This window comes from Grampus griseus, assembly GCF_964374135.1.
Source record: "Grampus griseus genome assembly, chromosome: 2".
Classification (NCBI taxonomy): Eukaryota; Metazoa; Chordata; class Mammalia; order Artiodactyla; family Delphinidae; genus Grampus; species Grampus griseus.
The window spans coordinates 4867335-4887536 of record NC_139018.1 but is presented as its reverse complement, the minus strand read 5'-3'; the positions used below and the strand labels follow the sequence as shown (position 1 = coordinate 4887536).

At 59.0% G+C, this 20202-nt stretch overlaps 1 protein-coding gene and 1 pseudogene across 3 annotated transcripts; both read right to left on the bottom strand.

Moving 5' to 3' along the window:
- Positions 1-1315: 1315 nt before the first annotated feature.
- Positions 1316-16317, bottom strand: SLC25A29 (solute carrier family 25 member 29). Of its 2 annotated transcripts, XM_082647260.1 has the most exons (5): positions 16039-16317; positions 11067-11199; positions 10469-10512; positions 4674-4757; positions 1316-4367 (listed from the first exon to the last, which is right to left on the bottom strand). In XM_082647260.1, exons 2-5 carry the CDS (start codon positions 11101-11103, stop codon positions 3618-3620), a joined length of 915 nt encoding a protein of 304 aa, XP_082503386.1. In that variant the 5' UTR covers positions 11104-11199; positions 16039-16317; the 3' UTR covers positions 1316-3617. The 2 variants fall into 2 exon arrangements, with proteins under 2 accessions (XP_082503386.1, XP_082503387.1); XM_082647261.1 differs by lacking the exon at positions 11067-11199.
- On the bottom strand, positions 7004-9267 carry LOC309819176 (small nuclear ribonucleoprotein E-like; annotated as a pseudogene). Its single transcript has one exon. The product of its transcript is annotated as a small nuclear ribonucleoprotein E-like (transcript).
- Positions 16318-20202: the final 3885 nt, after the last annotated feature.

Genomic DNA, 20202 nt, shown 5'->3' with positions numbered 1-20202 from the left:
ACCTGCAGGCATCCTGTCCCCATTTCATCAGTAAAAGGGGGCAGGGTCAGAGGGCAAGGGATGTGTCACAGCTGCGTGTGTCCCTTTCACAAAGCTTTCTCAGAAGCCCCAGCCACAGCTTTCATCTCACTGGCAGGATCTGGGACCCATGGCCACCTCTAGCTGCAAGGGAGTCTGGAAAGGTGTTTTTTTATTTTTCTGGACACACTGAAGCACAGAACAAACTGGGATTCTAGGCACCTGGGAGCGTCTGCCACGCCGCCCTTCCTTCCCGTCCTCCCTCCCAGGCCTTGGCTAAATCTGCCCCCTCAGCTCCAGCCTCACTGTCCCTCTGTGGCCTGGTCAGCTGTTGCCCTTCCTCCAAGACTGTTCAGCTGTCCCCATCCAGTTACTGTCCCAAGCGTAGCTGAAAGAATAAAGTAAGGAATGCTCACCCGATGAAAGGCCATGCAACTGTTCACAAAAACATGGCCGACTGGAACACACTGATAAGGAAAGGTGTCTGTTGTGGGTTGAATTGAGTCCCCTCAGACGTGTTGAGGTTCTTAACCCAGGTGCCTGTGAATGTGACCTTATTTGGAAACGGTCTTTGCAGGTGTTATTAGTTAGGTCATCCAGGAGTAGGTGGGCCCTTAAGCCAACGCCTGGTGTCCTTATAAAAAGAGAAGACAGGGAATTCCCTGGCTGTCCAGTGGTTAGGATGCCCGCTTTCACTGCCGGGGGCCCGGGTTCAATCCCTGGTTGGGGAACTAAGATCCTGCAGGCCGCATGGTTCCGGGTTGGGGCTGGGGAGAGAAGACGGAGACCCACAGGGGAAAAGCGCACATGAAGATGGAGGCAGACACTGGAGGAGCGATGTGCTTACAAGCCAAGGACTGCTGGTCACCAGGTGCTGGAAGAGGCCAGGAGAGATTCTCCCTCAGAACCTCCAGAAGGAACCAACACTGCTGACACCTGAATTTCACACTTCTGGCCTCCAGAACTTAAGAGGATAAATGTCTGTTGTTTTAGCCACACAATCTGTGGGCTGTTGTTATGGCAGCCCTGGGAAACTGCTACAATCTCCAAGATAATTGTCAACTGAAGAAAGCAAAGAACAGAACGGTCAGTACCTGGGCCGTGCTTTGCGGGAGCGTGGATGTTCCCACGTGCTGGGACTCGCCTGGGACGTGCCGGGAGGGGTGCACGGCTGGGAGGCGAGGGCCCGGTTTTTCTCTTCGCAGCATAGCCTGGGTTCCGTTTGCATTTTTTACTTTGTAATGTTAATATAGTATTCATTGCAAATAAAACAAGTAAAAATTCAAATCAGGGAGAAAATAAAGTGTCAAAAAATCCACACAAACCCTACACCTCTCCCAAGCCCTCCTCCCGCCTGAGTCTTTGGTAACGTTTAACCATCGCAGCATGGATGGGAGTGGGGGACCCTGGGCTTTAGCAATTGCCTGCTTTCTTTCAGAGGGAAGAGAAGTGAGAGAGAGGCCAGAGGAACCTCACGGGGGAAGGAGCTGCTGCCTGGGACACGGGGGTCAGGGGGAACACCGCTGGGTTAACAGAGCCTGTGACGTGTCTGAGGACACCCTGCCCGGGGTCACCAGCCAGCCCCTTCCCACCCTCCTGTCCCCGGAAGCTGCAGACAAGCCTGACGTCACAGGCTGATGCTGGGGATTCAACGGGGTGTGAAAGCCCAGGAGAGCTGGCCCCTCCTGCAGCGGAAGCTGGGCCCTCTCCTGCCTTCCTCTGCGGGCGGGCGGGGGCTTCTGGCTCAGCAGTTGGAAGGAGCGTCCAGGCTGTAGCTGTGGAGACTCAGCGTGTCCAGGATTGACTGCAGGAGGCTGGGCAGAAGTGGGGGTGGGCAGACATGAAGACACTCCTTTGGCAAGCGAGGCTTCCTCCAGGAAGCCCTCTTGGACCACTTAGGTTGGGCTAGGTCTAACCTCAGAGGGACAGGTCCATTCGCCCTTCAGAGCTCCACTCAGACCTCCCCTCCTCCGGGAGGCTGAGTCTGGCCTCAGCTCGTGTCCCCTGAGCCCTCCCACCTCAGTACTTGCAGAGAGCTCCTAGCACAGGTCGCCTGCCCTGCCCAGCGGGAGGATGGACGGGGCCCAGGCCTCCCATCACCCGGTCACAACAGTCACGGAGAAGCGCTTGCTGCCCGGCTGCGACTGTGCTCAGCATGTTTGTGAGCCGTACTCCCTTAATCCTCACGCCTCCATTAGCCCCATTTTGTAGATGAGGAAACCGAGGGTCTGGAGGTACCCCGTAGCTGGCCCAGGTCAGGCAGACCACCACCATGCTGGCCCCTCTGACTCGTGTCGGGGTGGGACTGAGACCTCTTCCTCTACGATACACAAAGCCCCGCTGTCTTAAAAAAACAAAGAACACTTTATTCCCTTGGCGGTTTCTGTACAACAATGATGCCACAAGGTGGGAGTCCTGTCCTTCCTTGAGCACAGCCTGCCTCCTGGGAGAGCTTATCACTTTGCCCAAGAGGCTGAGCGCCACTCGGGGCAAAGGAGGCCACAGTCACCTCCAACTTGTGCAGAAGCATCCTCCTCCCCGCCTATTCCCACGGCCATGATGCACTGGATGCGCCCGGGCTGCCCTGAGCTCACACCACAGCCCCGCTTCTAGTGACAGCCCCTGGAGCGTGGGCTCAGATGCCCTTCGGCCTGGAGGGGCCCAAACTGGCGGTACCTGTGCCCACTTACAGGCCCTGCGATGATTCCCAGGGACACGAAGCATTGAGGTTGCCTGGGAAAGACACCATTTCCTGGGGAACCCTGGTGTTGGTTCCTGGCCGTTGGTAGTGGGCCAGAGCCCCAGACATCCGCTGACCCACGTCCCCATTTTACAGATGGGCAGCCTGAAAGCCCAGAGGGTGAAAAGACTTCTCCTTGCCATGGCTGTATTTACCTGTTGAGATCTCCCCTCCCACTGACCTGTGCCCGCTCCCCCACCCCGGCCCCTAGGCCAATACGGAGCTTCCAGAAGGTCTCATGGCTTCTTAGTGGTCCCCCAGATTACCCTCCAGGGGGAGCGTCAGGGGTAGGGGTATTCCCAGCCTTGCCACATGGAGAAGCTGGAGTGCACTGGCAGAGGACTCAGTTCTATGACACCAGGAGCCCCTGAGCTGCCTCTCTGTCCCTAACACAGACTGGACAGGTGGCCGAGAAGTGTCCCGAGAGCTCCGCCAGGTGGAGGATTTGCAGCGTTAGCGAGTCGCTGGCAAGCTCATGGGTGGGTCATCAGAGACCCCATGGTGGTGTGGCTGGGATCCCAGGAAAGGGCTGGCGTGATGGCTGGGTTTCTGGAAGACTCCAAGTAACAGCGCCAGGCTGGGCGCCGCAGGGGCATCATCTCTGAGCTTCCTGACTGTACAACGTGGGCATGAGGATCCCCATTTCACAGAGGAGAAAACCGAGGATGTCAAATTTGTGGCCAGGGTCACCCAGCTCGGGCGTGGAATTCAACCCAGGTCTGATGGAGTCCACAGCCCACGGGGTCTGGGAGTCCGGTGCAGGGCGGTTGGCGTCAGGGGCCCAATTTATGTCTAGGCTGCGTTTTGGAAAAGCGGCCCCGGGAGAGGTCGGGCCCTCTGGTGCCGGGGGCCCCGGGTGTCACAGGCTGGAGGGCTGGGCCAAGGCGGGCCCCGCCGGGGCGGCGGGCACGGCATCGCCCTCGGGTCGGGCCTCCTCGCCGCGCGCGTAGCTGAGCACCACGGTGACGGTGGCGAAGGTGGCGGCGTTGACGGGGAAGGCGCGCAGCAGCGTGGAGGCCAGCCCGCGCGTGAAGACGCGCCAGCCCTCGGCGCGGTAGCTCTGGCGCACGCAGTCGAGGATGCCCCGGTAGCGTGGGGCGCCCCGCAGCCCGTCAGCCTGCAGCCGCGACTTGACCACGTCCAAGGGGTAGGTGGAGAGCCAGGACGCGATGCCCGACGTGCCGCCCGCCAGCAGCAGCTTGGGCACCAGCAGGCGGTCGCCCGGCTCGCAGCCCAGCACGCGTGTCAGCGTGTCGTAGGTGAGGAAGTAGACGCCGAAGCTGGGGGTCTCGCGCAGCAGCGTGGACACCATGCCCCGGTTGACGCCGCGCAGGCCCTCCCGCCGGTAGACCTGCGCCAGGCAGTCCAGGGGCCCGCGGTAGGTGCGGGCCGGCCCCGCCTCCTGCAGCTGCAGCCGCGTCTTGGCCAGCTCCATGGGGCAGCAGATGACACACTGGATGGCGCCCGCCGCCGCGCCCGCCAGGAACTGGTTCAGCGGCGAGTCCCGGCCCAGGGCCCGGAGGGTGTTGCCCTGCACGCCGAACACCAGCGCATTGATGAAGGTGAGCCCCAGGAGGGGCGAGCCCAGGCCGCGGTACAGGCCCAGCACCTGCGGGGCGCACAGAGACGCGTCAGGGGCGTTCCCGCTTGGAGTCCGGGGTTGCCCAAGCCCACCTCTCCATGCAGCTGGCGGCTGCCCCGGCCCACCCTAGCGGTACACGAGGATCAAGAAGAATTTTAGTAGAACCGAAGCCCTCAATCTGAGAGGCCTGGGCACTTGCACCCTGCCATTCGCAAAGCCCGGATTTGCCCGACAGTTGCCCCGACGCCTCTTCTTCCAGCTCTGTGGTCTGCGGACGGCAGCATCCCAGAGGCTGGTTCCCCGCCACACCCCCACCGGCCCCAGGCCACTCACGCCTTCCTGCTTGATGATGGCTTGGAAGCAGTGCAAGGTCCCTCGGTACTGGGGCTTCTCCACGCTCTGGACCTGGAGCTGCACCTGGAAGGAGGGCCCGGTGAAAGGCGGGCTAGTGGAGCCAGGACGCCCAGCTCCCCGGGGCCAGCACTCAGGACACCCGGGGAGGCGCTCTCCAGGAGGCCCGAAGCCAGACCCAGAAGGCAGGGAGCCAGGGAGCTTTCTGTGGCTTTAGGAGTTCCGGGGGGGGGGGGCAGGGCTGGGTGTCTGTGCCTCTTCAGGGAAGGCTATCAGCGGGCAGTCACAGGGACAGCCAGCTGCAGAGGGGCAGGGGTCCTCAAGACCCCTGCTTCACTATCTCTGCACCGTGTAGTGACAGTGGGGCATGAGACATCTCTCGAGACCTCCCCACCCTCCCGGTAGCAAATCGTGGCCGACGCCAAAGGGGCTCAGGATCTAACATCCCACCACGCACTCCCTTCATCAGGGGCTGGCAGCGCGCAATGGGCACTGAAAGTGAGGAGCCTCGGGCCTCGTGGGCCTTCTGCTTGGTTTCTGCCAGTGCCCCCCAGTGAGGGCAGTGGTCATGAGTTAGTAAAGCGGTGACAGGAGAGCAGCTGGCAGCCTCCTTGGGGACCGTGTCAGCAACTCTGGGGCCTGGGGGATCAGGCTGCGCTGCCCTTGGAGCCCAGCGGGCCAGAACCTCACTGTGAAAGCGTTCTTTGTTGACCGAGAGCTTATCTCTGTCCTTGATACGCAGGCCCCACAGTGCAGAGCAGAAGCACATTTCCTGAACTCCGAATCCCTGTCACGCGGGTCGGGGTGAGCTAGGTTAGGTCCCATTCCGGGAGCTGGTCTCCGGCTCTGACTCAGAGATTATCACCATTACAGGCATAATCACTGGCTGAAGTGGGTTCGGTCACTCCCATTTCAAAGGTGGGAAGACAGGCTCGGAGATGTTTTGCAGCTCGGTCAGGCTGTCCACTCCAGGGACCTGAGTGGCTGTGTTGGTCGGGGCCAGGGTGGGGTAGGGGTGCTGGCGAGTGCACTTACAGGAAATGTTTTGTAAGGAAGAAAAGAATATACCATCTCGGCACACGAGGACCTCAGCCAACAGCTGGCAGACACTGCTCTGAGAGGCAGCTGACCACCGAGGGCACCCTGCGACGTTCACCCCAGCACCCCTCCCTGCCCTGGCTGCCAGCTCAGAGGAGAGAAGCACAACCACTCGATGAACTTGGAGAACATATTAACACCATGAGCTCTGTCTCAGGTTGTTTTCTGTGATGGGAGGCTCTTCATTTTCCCTTCAATGTTCTGGGGTCTCTGGGGGACTCTCTCTTCCTCCTGTGGTCCCCCGACACTGACACCAAGAGGGCTGTGTCAGCAGACATGACCTGAAACGGAGCTGTTCCCTCCGAGGCTGGACTTTCAGATGCCTCGGGGGAGTCTTTTAAGTCTTGACAGGATGTCATTTGAGGACTGAGGGACCCACCCCTGGAAAAGTGGTCATTCGCACACAAGCCCCGGAGGCTCCCAGCTCCCCGATGGGGCTGGGAGACCCCACGTGAAGACTCCCTGATCCAGAGGGGGCTGATTTTTCTCAGCCAGCCCCCAGGGCTCCCACCCCAGGATCTGGGCTGGGCCCAAGCTCACCTCACACCCTCCCTGTCCCTAGCTGGGGAGAGATCTCTGGGGCATGGGGGGTGGGGAGGGGCGTGGCGTGGCGGGGTCCAGGCCCAGGGTCTGATTGGGGGGGGCGGGGAGGGGGGAACGACAGAGAAGAGAAGCGTTGGGTTCACCTGGTCTGTACTTACTAGCGCTCTCCGGGGTGAGGCTTAACGCTCATCTACAACAAAGTTACATTTTGCTATGGATGGAGACAGCCCCTAGCTCAGAAAGTAAAGGCGGTTAAAGCAACACAAAATTTCAACATCACATCCAGGCAGGGACCCCGGAGGCCAGCCCCCAGCCTCTCCGCCCCCTCCCCTGCCCGGGCCGGCTGTTCCCTGGTGAAAGAGGGCTCAGACACGGTGTCCCTGGTCACTGTCACATCCAGTGACACAGGACAGAAAATGGCCTTCCCACAGAAACATGTGCGAAGGCGGTGTGCCTGCGGACAGCAGCTGTGATTCTGGGTGCAACAGAGGAAAACCAAACTTTGGACTCAGATTTTAGCCCCAAAGACCTGGAGGAACAAGCTGCCAATGTTGCAGCCATAAGACAGCGTGGATGGGCATGGAGCACGGGTGTCCCTGCGCGCATAAGGCAGCGTGGATGGGCATGGAGCACGGGTGTCCCTGCGCGCATAAGACAGCGTGGATGGGCATGGAGCACGGGTGTCCCTGCGCGCATAAGGCAGCGTGGATGGGCATGGAGCACGGGTGTCCCTGCGCGCATAAGGCAGCGTGGATGGGCATGGAGCACGGGTGTCCCTGCGCGCATAAGGCAGCGTGGATGGGCATGGAGCACGGGTGTCCCTGCGCGCATAAGGCAGCGTGGATGGGCATGGAGCACGGGTGTCCCTGCGCGCATTCCGGAGCCCAGGTCCGAGTTCATGAGGTTCAAGAGGTAAAACAGACCACAGATGAGAATTAGGATGGTGGCCGCCTGGAAAAGGGGAGGGCGGAGGTGTCAGGAGGGGAGGGGGGCTTCGGAGGGACCGGCCTTGTTTCTTCTCCCAGGTGTGTGCTTCACGGTGATTCATAGATTCGTACACGGAGCGCGTGCGCACATTTCTCTGTGTGTGACACTTCAATTAAAACAACCACCGCAGAGCTATGAAGTAAATCCCACCTTTGCCAAAAGCAAGCAATATATATGGGCCTGTGTACATGTCTGTTTTTTGGTAGAAATCATTAACAAGGTTTGGGGGAAAGGTTACATAAAGGACTGTTGTCTTTTTGTTTTCTTTTTAGTTTATATGTCTCTGTTACGGAGAACATTTTTTATGACCTACATTACTTTTGTAATAGAAAGTCAACGAAAAAATGTGTATGTACCCGATGATTAAAAAAGCCATCAAAAAAAAATCACGTTTCCCAATTTTCTTTGAGAATGCTTAACTTTTATAATGGAAAACAGTAAAAAAAAAAAAAAAAAAGGCCATTGGTGATAGAGCATTAAATCAAACCAAATGAGTGTCTCTAGAATGAGCACAATTTAATGGTACCTGAGCCCATGGGTGGGACAAGAGCGTCAGTGGTGACTGCTGGGGGTGGGTTTTCTCTCCCTGCAGAATAAAAAGCTTGGCTTTTTGTTTTTTTTTTTTAAGAAGGAAACAATGTAAATATTTTAATAAAAACAATCCCACAGCATTTATTGTCATCTGGTAATAACATAAAGGTGAGCAAAACAATACGAATAAATGCTTTAGAACTACACTTCTAACAAAGGACACCTGAAAACACTGTATTGCCTTCTCAACAATTTCTCACTTCACTGATCATCTCTAGTTGGAGACACTCTGGAGCACAGTAATGTTATCTCCTTTCAGCGTGATCCGACTCAGCTGTTTTCTTGACTGTGTTTTAGCATGAATCTCTTCTGCATCATCTAATACGAAGTCCATATACTCATCAAAACCAGCGACACAGCCCCCTATCCGCATATTCACTTGCTCATAAAGCCACACCTGAATCCCAGAGTTTGCAAGCATCGGACGATAAGATCGATGGGATGCACCTGCACCTTCTGCACCTTCCGGCCCCGGCCCCGGTACGCCATGGTGGAAGTTCACAAAGACACACTACCCCGCACACCAAGAGCTTGGCTTTTTAAAGACAGCTTTGCCCAGATGGGATGCTGGTGGGCCACGGTGGCAAAAACACAGTTCCAAACGGATCTCCTCAAAGCCCACCCTCCAGGTGCCAGGTAAGGTGGGGGGAGAGGGGTGTCCCGGGGGCAGGAACCCAGTGGGGCAGAGGCTCCTGTGCTCAAATTACTGCCGGGGGTGCTGGTCATGGTTCAGAAGGTCCGAGGGAGCTAGAGACGCCAGAGCAAAGTGCCCCCCAGCCTGGCGGGCCTGACTGAGGGGCCGGGGGCGGGGAGCTGCAGAAGGCCTGGCCAGGCCTGGCTGAGTCCTAGCTCAGAGAGGCCTCTGCAAAGCTGGGCTGAAGAAGTGAATCGGAGACACTTCCTGGCTGGATGCAGCTCTGAGAGGCATTCACAACACATGAACACGCGACAGAAACACAGCACGACGTGGACCCTGCTTGACTGTCCTGGGCTGCTCTGGCCCGTGGGCAGGCCCCGGGGGGTGGCCAGCTGGGCAGACACCGGAAGCTGTGCGGACAGGCTGCCCCAGCACCTCACTCTCACAGGTCCATATGGGGGCTCAGGGGCTGCTGAGTGGCCAGAAAGCCCGGCCTTTCCAACTCCTCCCCAAATGCGCTGAGTGGCTTGGAAGGAATAAGGAATTCCACGACCTTCGGAACCAGCACTTCACCCGGCACAAACTGCACTGTCGAGCACCGGGCCCAAAGGCCTCAGTAATCTTGCCAACCCCTCACTGTGCAGGTCAGAACTTTACCCAGAGGTAAAGTGACTGACCCACAGTCCCATGACAGATCAGCCGGGCAGGGGGCCCGGAGCTGCACAGGCCCAGGGACAGACTTATTTTTTTTGGCAGGGGGTGGGGTGGGGGGCGGGGGAGACTTTGCTGAGTGGCTTGAGGGATCTGAGTTCCCCGACCAGGGATTGAACCTGGACCCTCAGCAGTGAAAGTGGGGAGTCCTAACTACTGGACCACCAGGGAATTCCCGGGACAGACCTTTTTAAAGTCAGAGCCAGTGCATAAGGCAGGGCCCTCACGCCTGTGCTGGAGAAAATCCCTGCCCTAGTTCACAAGACTTGTTCTCAGCCCAGGAACACCTGGGTTCCTGAAGAAGGAGGAGACAGGGAGTCCTCTCAAACCCACCTAGGGCTGACGTCCTCGCCTGCGCTCTGCCCTCGCCCCCCTGGGAAGAAATGCCAAGTTCAGTGTTCACAGCGGGACACCAGGTCTGGCCGAGTGCCTGCTGCTGGCAGCTCACCGGGCTCCCAGGGGAAGCCCGCAAGGAAGGGTCCTGACGTGGTTACAGCTGAAGGACCAAAAAGCCCCAGAAACGGGGGAATCTTATTTGGGAATTTCCAACTGGGTATGCGGACTTCCTTGGTTTCCGTTGAGGTGCCGGAGAACCTGGGTCCCGACGACGTGCCAAGGTGTGGGCTCGCAGAGGGGAACTGGGCGCCGGCCCCGGGGCCATGCTCAGGAGCCACCAGCACCCTACAGGTGCACACCAGCCCTCGGGAAACGACTGCTCAGTTTCTCAGCCCTGATCACCACCACTCTGTGAAGATCACGGTCACGGGAAAGGCTGACAAGGTTTGATTTTTCTGCATTTTCTCCCTGAACTTTCTTTCTTTTTCAGGAAGCTGTCTGGAGGAGTTCTGTGTAAAAACGGGGGGTGGGGGTGCCCCTTGCTCTGGGTGGGAGGAAACCTGTCCTTCGGCCCCTCAGTCCCAGCTGGCCAAGCCCCAGAATGGAGCTCCAAGTTCAGCCCCAGCTGGGAGACTGCAGGGACAAACCTGGGAGGAAAGGCCGACTTGGCCCGGTGGACAAGCTGCCTCTCACCTGGGCAGCAGGGAGAAGAACCCTGACTCTACCTTCATTCTAGAACCTGTGGGAGGACCTTGGAAGGGCTCCCAAGATGGTGCCCAGAAAGGGGGGTCCAGCCACCAGGACGCTGCAGGCCGCCCTCCAATGTCTGTGCCTCCACGAGGGCCTGAGAATAAAACCTCGACGAGAGACTCACCTTGACCGTGTCAAACGGGTGTCCCACCAGCACACCTGCCACACCTGGAGGGAGAAGGGAGGACGTGTGACCCAGATGCCTCGGAAACCGCAGCGTGCGGCACGGTTCTGGCAAGGACGTGCCTGGCACATCCGGAGAGCCCCTTAATCCTCCGCGTGAGGGTAAGTGAGGGTGACCGCCCCGAGGTCAGGCCAGCACCTGGCCAGCTCAAGGCTGGTGACCCTCCCTCCGCCCTGCTGCTCACTGCAGGAGCTCCCCCTTGGGAGGCTGCACGCGCCATTTCTAAGATGCGCACATCACTCCACATGCCTGGCACGGCTGGGGGCCCCAGGGCTCTGGACTTGGGGCGGCCCCTCGCCCAGATTTGAACTTTCCCTGTCATTTACCAGCTGCTCGAGCTCACAGAGAACTCGGTGTCCGAGCATCGCTCTCCCCCTGTACAGGTGTGAAGATCAACCTCCCCAGGGCTGCTCCTGGCCCCGAAGTGCTGACCCAGGACCTGAGGCGTTCATGCCTGGTTATGTACCAGTCCAGGACCTGTCCGAATCCAGCCCCCCTCAGAGGACAAAGGCTCCCCCTCCAAATGGCCCACAAGCACCTGTCAGAGTCCTGCGTGCTGTGTGCGTTACAAACATCCCTGTGAATCAGGCAGTCTTGTTACTCTGCTTCATGGAAGAAGTGAGGCTCAGTGAGGTCGGGTGACTGCTGCGCTGACTCCCATGCTTTCCTCCCTAGAATTTCATGTGTGTACATCTTACAGTTCTTTTTTTTTTTTTTTTTGCTATATTTAAATGTATAATTAAATACAGCAATTAAACAGGCTAACATTTGTTGAGTAACAAACAGTAACGTTTCTACCTTCTGGTTACCGTTCTTAGTTTTGTCCGTGTACCAACTCTCTTTCTTATGTATGTAAAGAAAGGACCATTAGCCCGTTTTACAGATGAGGAAACTGAGGCATAGAAAAGTAATATGTCCATGCCACACAGCTAGGTAAGCGGTGGAGCCGAGATCTGGACCCAAACCTTCTGGCCCTGGAGCCGCCCTCCTTAACCACTCAGAGCTAGCTCCCTGTCAGAGCTGGTTAGCATGTTCATGGATGCCCAGAGTCAACGGGAGTTACTACGCTTCTTCATAAATTGAATTTTTAAAAATTTATTTATTATTATTATTACTTTTTGGCCGCACCGCACAGCATGTGGGATCTTAGTTCCCCGACCAGGGATTGAACCCGTGCTCCCTGCACCGGAAATGTGGAGTCTTAACCACTGGACTGCCAGGGAATTCCCCCATAAATTGTATTTTTAATCCTTGTATAATGTCCTCTTCATCTTAATGCTTCGGACCTTAAAATCCACTTTGTTTGATATTAGCTTTGCCAATCCTGCTTTGTTTTTGGTCACGTGTGTCTGGTATAGTTTTGTCCAGTTCCTAATTTTCAACCTTGTCTTACTGCTTTGTTTTAGTTGTTCCACAATCTACAGCTGGGTTTTGGTTTCTACTCTGGTCTGCAGCAGTCTCAGATTTTGCCAAGACAAGAGCTCTGACATGATTCCGTCTTATTTTATGGGCATGATCTATGTCCTTCCTTTCCTTTCCACATTTTTGCTGGTTCAGGCAAACTACTATTTATCCCCTTTCTGCTTGCTCATTTCTAACTTCAGCTAAGAGTTACTTCTGCTTTTGAACACTCATAACCCTTATGTAGAAACAGGGTGAGAACCGTCCCTGCCATGGGGTGAGAGTAGGAGGCTCTCTCTGCCCTCTGCTGCCCCACCCTACCCCCAAGGGGGTTCCCACCCTGCCAGCTTCCACTGATCTACAAACCCCACGGGACTCGGGGTTATCCCATCTCCTCTTCACCTCTCCCGCCATCTCGGGGTCTCTACTCCGATCGTTGGAGCCTTTCTTGACTATGGCCCTCAGTTGTAACACATGGGAGACATGCCCTCTGATTTCCTGCTCATCTGCAAAATCTGCTTCTTTAACGCCATTAGGGAAAACAGTCCTGTGCTCTGGTGAGAATTCCGGGCCCAGGCCATTAAGGGCGGCAACGTCCCAGAATCTTCCGGTTTCCAGTGCAGATGAGAAATCTGTTGTCGGCGTGTCTGTTCTCCTTTATCAATAACTTATTTATTCTATGAAGAAGCCACTGAGATTTTATCTGTAGATTTCAGGAATGTCACCAGGAGATACCAAGGGTGTTGTCTTTTTCCTTTAAAAGAACCCAGCCTGGAACTCTCCCAGCACAGACTAGCCTTTTCCTGATCAGAGAAAATTTCCTCTATTATCTATTCATCATCTCCAGACCTTTTTCTCCCTCTGGGACCCCTAACATTCAAGGTGGGTGAAAAGACACCCCAAGCCTGTCTTTCCCCTCGAGACTTCCACCTCTGTGTTTCTGATCTTCGAGACACACTTTGTTTTTATCTCTTGAGATCTACCTTCTTTTTCATTTCATGTTTCGAATTTTCTGAATTTGAAAATCCTAATTCTAGGACCTCCTCTCGTGGGCTGTAACTGGATCTCCTCGGGTTCTGGAAACCTAACACTGCCTGGGGTGCGTTGCCTGGCCTTCCTTCTCTCTCCAGCCGTGCCCCCTGCAGCCAGGCCCAGCTGGGGTGGGGGTCCCCTTCCTGTGGGTGGATGCCCCCGCCTTTGGTCCCAGACTTGCCCAGGTGCCAGTAACAGCCTTCATCAGCCTGTGGGGTGGGAGAGGCGCCCCTCAATCCCACCAAGGGCTCCGAGAGCAGGCAGCTGCATTCCTATTTTCTCCCTTGATCTGAGGGCCCTCAGGCGAAGGGCTGGCGCCCCTCACCCTAAACATCTCCATCCACAGAAACAAGAGTCGGCTACGGGCCTGCCTCCATCAGGGCCTCCAGTCCCCCAAATCCTTACCCTTTTAACCTCCCAGTCACCTTGAGAGCCAGGAAGCCTGAGGGCCGTCTCCCTGAGAGGGGCCTACAGTCACAGCAGCCAAAGTGGACCGTGTCTCCCAACTCCAAAGCCGGTGCCCACTGCCTTACATAAGCTGGCCTTTGAGGGGCAACCCGCATCCCATGACCCTCAAGGGCAGGAGGTGGGACCACTGTCCTGGAGGCGCCTGGCAGAAGAAGTGGTGGGAAGGGACACCAGGATGACTGACCTGTCCCCCATATGCAGGGTCCCACTGCCTATGGTTGAATTTCTCTCCTCCCATCCATGCCTGTGGCAAGGGGACCCCCATTCAGAGCCCAAGGTCAGACCAGGAACTGACCCGTGGTGGGGGAGTGCAGGCGGGCATTGGGACCCTTCCACCCCGGGAGACCTCGGGGAAGCTGGCAATCAAGGTCCCATCGGCACCTCCCCGGAAGGCGAGGTTGAACACGTGGCCCACACCCAGCCAATCAGAGGTGACGTACTGTCCTTCCTCCGGGCAATCTGAATCAAGAGGCACCCCAGCTGCGGAAAGGCAGCCTTCATCTGCCCTGAGCCTCCAGGCCTTGAGGAGCTCAAACCCCAAGGAGCCAGGCAGCCTCTGGGGGCCAGGCCCCAAGGCAGGGGCGCCACCTGCGCAAGGTTCCTGGACGGCCCCTCTGCTCCAGCCAGGCCGTGCCAGGGGCCCGGAAGGCAGGCCTGGGACACAATCCGGTCACTGTCCTGTGGGCCGGCCCCTAGCGCCCGTGAGGCTGGGGGAAGGGAAGAGCTTGGCAGCCTCTCTCCACTTCTGAGGGCCTAGGTTTCTCCTGGGTCAAATATACCAGGAGAGGGTCTCTCCTATCCTTTCCCGTCACCGCTCACACAGTGCGGGAGAAGGTGGGCACCACCAGCCCCAGGCTTCCACCTGGATCCAGGTAGGGCAGTCGGTTTGGGGGCTGTGGTCCAGCTCTCCCGGGTGCTGGACCCTGGCCTTGCCCCAACCCTGGGGCCTGGACAGGATCTCTCCCAGGTGGGCTTGGTGAGGATGGGCAGAAGGCATTCCAGGCAGGGTCCTGGGTAAGCAAGAGCCCAGAGTGACTTAACAAGTGTGTCTGGGGGGATGGGCCTGGCCTTAGGATGAGTGTTCCCAGCCCAATCCCCGTGGATCCCAGGACGCCTGCGTGAATACAGAAGGAATCCTGCGCCTCTGGGGAAAGAACCCACACTCTGCCTAGCGGAAAGGGGTTGGAAGGGGTGTTGGCCCTGGGGCTGAGGGGTGGGTAGAGAAGGGTCTGGGGCCCAGGAGAAGCCGGCGGCCTGGCGGCAGGACACTCAGGGAGGTCCCTCAAGGGGGACAGGAAGAGCAGAGAGTGGAATGGGGATGGGGGGGATTGAGAGCTGGGTCCACAGAGGCCAACCCCTCCTGTCTCCTCTGGCACCCTGGGCTTGGGAGAAATGCTCCCCAAATTACTGAAAGCTCTGGGGCCTGGAGGTCTGATTGGGTAACCGTCTGGGACACTTCCTGGGCACACCCCCTTCTCCACCAGCCCTCCTCTGGTGCAGAACAGGAAGCTAGCAACGCACTGGTTTAAATGCTAGATGCTCTCCTCTTCCTCCAGGTGCTCACGGCTGGCAGGTAGCTGAGAGCTTTATTAAAGACAACAGGGGCAGGTGCCGGAGAAGAGAAGCACCTGATGTCAGAGACTGGATGGGGCCTGGGGACACCCAGCCAGCAGCCCTCTCCCCGTGAGGCAGAGCCCTGCCACTTCTGTCCACTCTGCTGAATTCCTGAGGGCTAAACCTGGCTCCCAGTGAATACCTGTTGAATAAATTAACTCTACAAGTAAAAGCAGAGAAACTAAAGGCCAGAGAGGCCAGTGCAGAGCCCGACGCCCAACGGTCAGGCCACAGCAGAGCCCGTACAGCACACTGACTCAGGTCCTCCCCGGGACACAGGACCCCAGCGCCACGCCCCGGCTCCGGTGACACGCACGCGTGAGACCAAGGCCTAGCTCGCGCGGCGTGTCAGGCCCACTCTGCCAGCCGGGTGGAGTCTAACCACCAGCAGAGCCACGTAGGAAGGGGGCGGGGCGCCAAAGCGTGACTCGGTGCCTGGGGTCGTGCCGGCGCCTTTTACGCCATCTCCCTAGGGCATCGTCCAGTGGCCCCGGCCCCAGCCCCACCCAGACGGCTACGGGAGACGGGGGTAGAGCCAGCTTCAAACTTTTTGGGTCGAGGGAGGGGACCCTGCTCCAGGTGGGCGCGGGCTGGGGGAGGGGGAGAGGGAAATGGGCTCGGGGCCTCGCCGTCCGCTGGCCTCGGGCGAGGAGGGCTGTGGGGCATCCTTCTGGCAGTCCCCTGGCAGCCACGGTACTGTCCCGGAGCGCCAGACCTCTCGTCCGAACGTGCCCTGAAGGACTTAGAAGACACCTGCCCTCGCGGACAGCGTGCTAGGCACCCTCCCGGCTTGTCGGCAATTCACGCCCACGAGAATCCCGTGAGACAAGAGCACTGTTAACCCATTTTACACACGAGGAATCCCCAGCCTCAGGGTAAGCCACTGGGCCGAGAGCTCGCAGGTGGGCTGGCCTCCCAGCCCGGATGCCTCGCCCCGGCGGCCCGGCGTTCCCGGCCCCCGCACGCGCCCGGGCAGGACCCGCCCGCCTCCTTACCCCCAGCGCATCCAGCCAGAAAGTCGAGCGCCATTGCCGGGTCCTCGGTGAGGCCGCCCTTCCTCCTTGTCCTCTTTCTCTAGCCCTTCGCCGGGCTGGTCGCCGTCGAAGGCTCCCCCTGCCCTGCTGGGTCGGGACTCGGCCTGGCCGCCTCCAGGCACGGAGCACCGCGCAGGCTGGGGTCTGGCGGCGGCGAAGGCGGCTCAGCGCGCGACTCCTCGCCGGGCGCACGTCCTTCGCTGGCCGGCTCGCTGGCCCTTGCTGTCGCCAGCGCACCGCCCGTGGTCCCTCACCTCGGTCGGCGGGTCCGGCCCCTCGGACCTGCCGGCCGGGCTCGGGCGGGGCGCAGAGCTCAGCCAACGGGCGGGCGAGGCTCGGACAACACCCCGGGCCCTGCGCGCCGCCGCCGCGCTTCATTGGCTGGGCGGACCTGGGGCGGGCGGGGCGGGAGGCACGTAACAGGCAGGCGGGCGGGCGGGCGGGGGAGCTGCCGAGGCGCTGCAGACAAAGAATGTGCTTCGTGCGCCCGCCCGCGCCGCCCCGGGCGGGAGAGGAAGCCGGGTGTGTGCTGCTGCGGGAAGGTGGGGCCCGGCCCGGCCGGGGAGCCAACGGCCTGCGCGGCCCAGGAGCTTCCCGGCGTGCGCGATGCGGGTCAGCGGGGCGGGAGGTGGCGTGCGCTCGCTCCGGATTGGGCCTGGGATCCTGGGGCCTGGGTTTAGATCCCGACTCCGCCGCCCAGCCTCAGGGTCCTCGCCTGTATAATGGGGACACGCCGCGGTAACGAACGTGGACGCACCAGGACCCTCCAAGGCCTGCAGGCTCGGACACTAATTGTCACACTCCTCGAGCGGCGAAACACCCCCTCGGGGAGTCTTCGCCCCTCCCGTCTGTGCGCCCTCCTGGCGGCGGCCCTGCGGCTTCCGGCCGCCTGGCTCACCTCGGGAGGGGCGAGGAGCGTGGTCAGGCCCTCGCGGGCCCGCACCTGAGCGCGAACTGCGGGAGCCGCGGAAGGTTGTGAGGCGGGGGAGGTTCCTGGACTGGTCCGAGAGCCGCGAGGCGGGAGAGGCCAGATCGCGGCGCCTCCATATCGGCGGCCAGGCGCTGTGTGGCCGGAGGGGACGGTCCTCGAGCCGCGGCTCTGGGAGGCCTGCGGGCCTGGAGAGCCGGGCGGAGGGGAGGGAGGGTGCGAAGGCGAAGTGGGAGGGCGCTGGGCTCCTGTCTACGCGGGTGGCTGGGCGGCGGGGGGTCGGGGGGGTTAAGTAGGAGCCGAATCCGACGCCGCTCCCCGCCCCTCCCCCCCAGTCCCCGAGATTGGCAGTGGCAAGGGACCCCCTCCCTGCTCCCTGGGGAGGGCCCGGGTCAGAGACTTCCCCCTGCCCTCCTTCCCCAGCGCCTCACGAAGTCCTGACTGGCCGGTTGGGACCGGGCTTGGCTGGACGCTTCCTCACAATGGGAGTCAGGTGACACCGTCAGGCCTGCGCCCGACTTCCTTCTTCGTGCCCCTGTGGTCAGGACCACACCTTGCGGTGTGGCAGATCACACAGTTCTTTCATTTGCATTTTACTGTTTCTGAAATCGACACGGGGGTTGCCGTGGACATGTATCTCATGGACAGGTTTTAAATATTATATATACTTGGTACTAGGGGGTATATGTCAGGAGAATGTACAATAAGTAGTGAACCCTGGTGGTACAGAGGCCACTAGGAATCCGACGATTATGTGCGGTTTCCTTTTCTTCTTCTTAGAATCTAAATAGAACATTCCGTAAGCAGAGACCCAAACCCAGGTCTGCTGACTCCTAGTCCAGTGCTTGTGATGGCTGGTGGGCCCTGAGCTAGGGGTCTGGAGGCCTGGGTTTGAACATCGCCAGCCTCTGACCCAGCTCAGGCCTCAACAAGGCCCATGAGCCAGAAAAGCATGTGGGCCCCAGGAGCAGCCCAGACTCAAAACAGGGGCAGGAGTTGGCTGGAGACCTCTGAGGCCGTGGCGATTAAACTGGACAACCTACGTCCAGGTGACTCACCTCTAGGAACAGGGGGTCCCTGGGTGACTGAGGCCTCAGGAGGTAAAGCACAAATGCCTGCAGCATCTGTCCCTGTTTTTGGAGGTTTGAGAGGAGAGTCAAGTGCCTTAACAGGGCAGTGAGTCAGAAGATTATTATGGACCAATTCATAAGGAGACAAAGAGGACCCGCTTTGTTTTGCTTTTAAAAGAACACAAGTGCCTTTAAGTTAATGCCATGCTTGGGGCAGGTGGCATGAGCCCTGACTCCTTGGGGGGGGGGGTCCTTGGGAAGGGGCCCAGCAGCCTGGTGCACAGTAGGCACTCAATATTTGAGCTTCAGAAAGCTCCTTGGAGAGAAGCCCTGTTCGGGCCGACCCTACAGGGATCCAGGTGGGGGAGCTGGTAGCTGGAGGGTGGGATCCTACAGGCCAGGGAGGAGGGGTGAGGTGTGAGGCCTCTAGCTGTGCATCCTGCTGGGAGGGCTTGGAAGTGGGGCTGGGCTGCGGGGGAGCCAGCGTTCAGGCTGAGGTGTGTCGGGTCTGGGGACAAAGGTCCAGTATGTGGTGAGCAGTAGAGGGGTGGGCTCTGGGGCAGGTCTGCCCACAGCGGCGTGTTGGAGAGGCCTAGGCTGTGGGTGCTGGGCAGTGGCCTCCAGCTGGGAGCACCCCAAGGGCAAGTCCAGGGTCTGTCCCGTTCATCCCAGGGTGTGCTGGAAGCAGCATTTTCAAGGCCGTGAGGAAGGAGTAAAAGCAGGCACTGCGAGGGGTGCGCCGCTGGCTTACTAAACCCTACGACCACAGCTCCTGAAAGCCGCCTCTCCCTTAGAATCACGCATGTCCCCGCTGCCCGGGAATCCCTCCCCCGGCTGGTGCTCTGGGCCTGGAGCAGACCCTGGACCACATACAGTGTCACTCTAGGAACTGGACGAAAGCAGGGCATGGGGATGGGGTGGGGGGAAACCCTCCTCCCTGACCTCCTGGGCCTTCCATGACAGCTGGGGAGAGACCCAGAAGCGAAGAAGTCGTGGCCAAGTAAATGAGTACGTCCAGACAGGCCTGCGTTATTACATCAGCCGCTGGGGCCCATGTCTGTTCTTCTTCATTTCCTGAGGATAAAATTACAGCACAGAATGTGCTCTTTCAAACTTCTCACGTTCCACGGGGCCCCAGGACACTTCCCCCTCCCAGGGGAGGCCACCTTGCGGGGCTCAGACCCCAGCCTTTAAGAGGTGGGAAGGGCCCAAGGCCAGAGCAGTATGAGGACAGCTGGGAGGGGAGAAGTGGCACAGGGGACCAGCGGTCAAGCCAGGTCACTGAATGCACGGTAGAGTTTTTATTTTGCACAGCTTTTATAACTTCTTCCACAAGACAGTTTGGGTTTGGAAAATTTAGAAACACGAGCAGGTAAAAAAAAAAATGGGTCGTAAATGTTCTCACCTTGGAATCTGATGAATTCAGTGACGAGAGGCTATTTGGACCCCGGGTGGGGTGGGGAGTGAGGTTGGAGCTCAAGGTGTCACAGGGTGAGTGGGGTGAGGGTGGACCGAGGCACCTGCTGTGTAGACCTTCTGGGGTGTTAGGCTGTGCCGGAGGGTGCGCAGGGTGAGGCTGGGGGCCAGGGCAGGCGTGATTCTAGGATGGAAGCCACCGGAACAGGTTCCAAAGCTCCTGGGCAAAGGCTGGTGGGGGGGACAGGGCTGTCAACTGGCCCCCCTCTCACTTGGAATAAAACCCAAGCTCAGTGCCTCAGAGCCCAAGGTGACCTGGCTGCACCCTCACAACTCCAAGCTCATTCCCACCTCAGGGCCTTTGCACTGACTGCTTCCCCTGGGTGGGAGCTCCTCCTCCCAGCCTGGCACAGGTCATCTCCAGAACTCAGTTCCCTGCTCAACTCTCAGCTCCTCAAAAGGGGCTCGGCTGGGGGCCCCCCCACCCCATCCCCATGCCCTGCTTTCATCCAGTTCCTAGAGTGACACTGTATGTTCCTCTGTGTTTATCACCTCCCTTCCTCAGGCATGTTAGCTCCACCAGGGCCGGGACTTTGCCCCTCTTTACTAACACTAAACTGGGCCTGGCACACAGCAGGGGGTGAGCAGGCAGCCGAGGAGCCTGCCCTGGGTGAGTGAGTCCTGCCCTGTGGCCACGGGTCTCCCACCCCA

What these genes read in the sequence shown, in the direction of transcription:
- SLC25A29 (XM_082647260.1), bottom strand. Translation starts at nt 11,103, where the DNA reads ATGTTTGTAACGCACACAGCACGCAGGACTCTGACAG. An exon ending in AGCACGCAGGACTCTGACAG is followed by an intron (nt 10,513 to 11,066) that starts GTGCTTGTGGGC and finishes TTCTCCCTCCAG; the next exon opens with GTGTGGCAGGTGTGCTGGTG. An exon ending in CCATCATCAAGCAGGAAGGC is followed by an intron (nt 4,368 to 4,673) that starts GTGAGTGGCCTG and finishes TGCGCCCCGCAG; the next exon opens with GTGCTGGGCCTGTACCGCGG.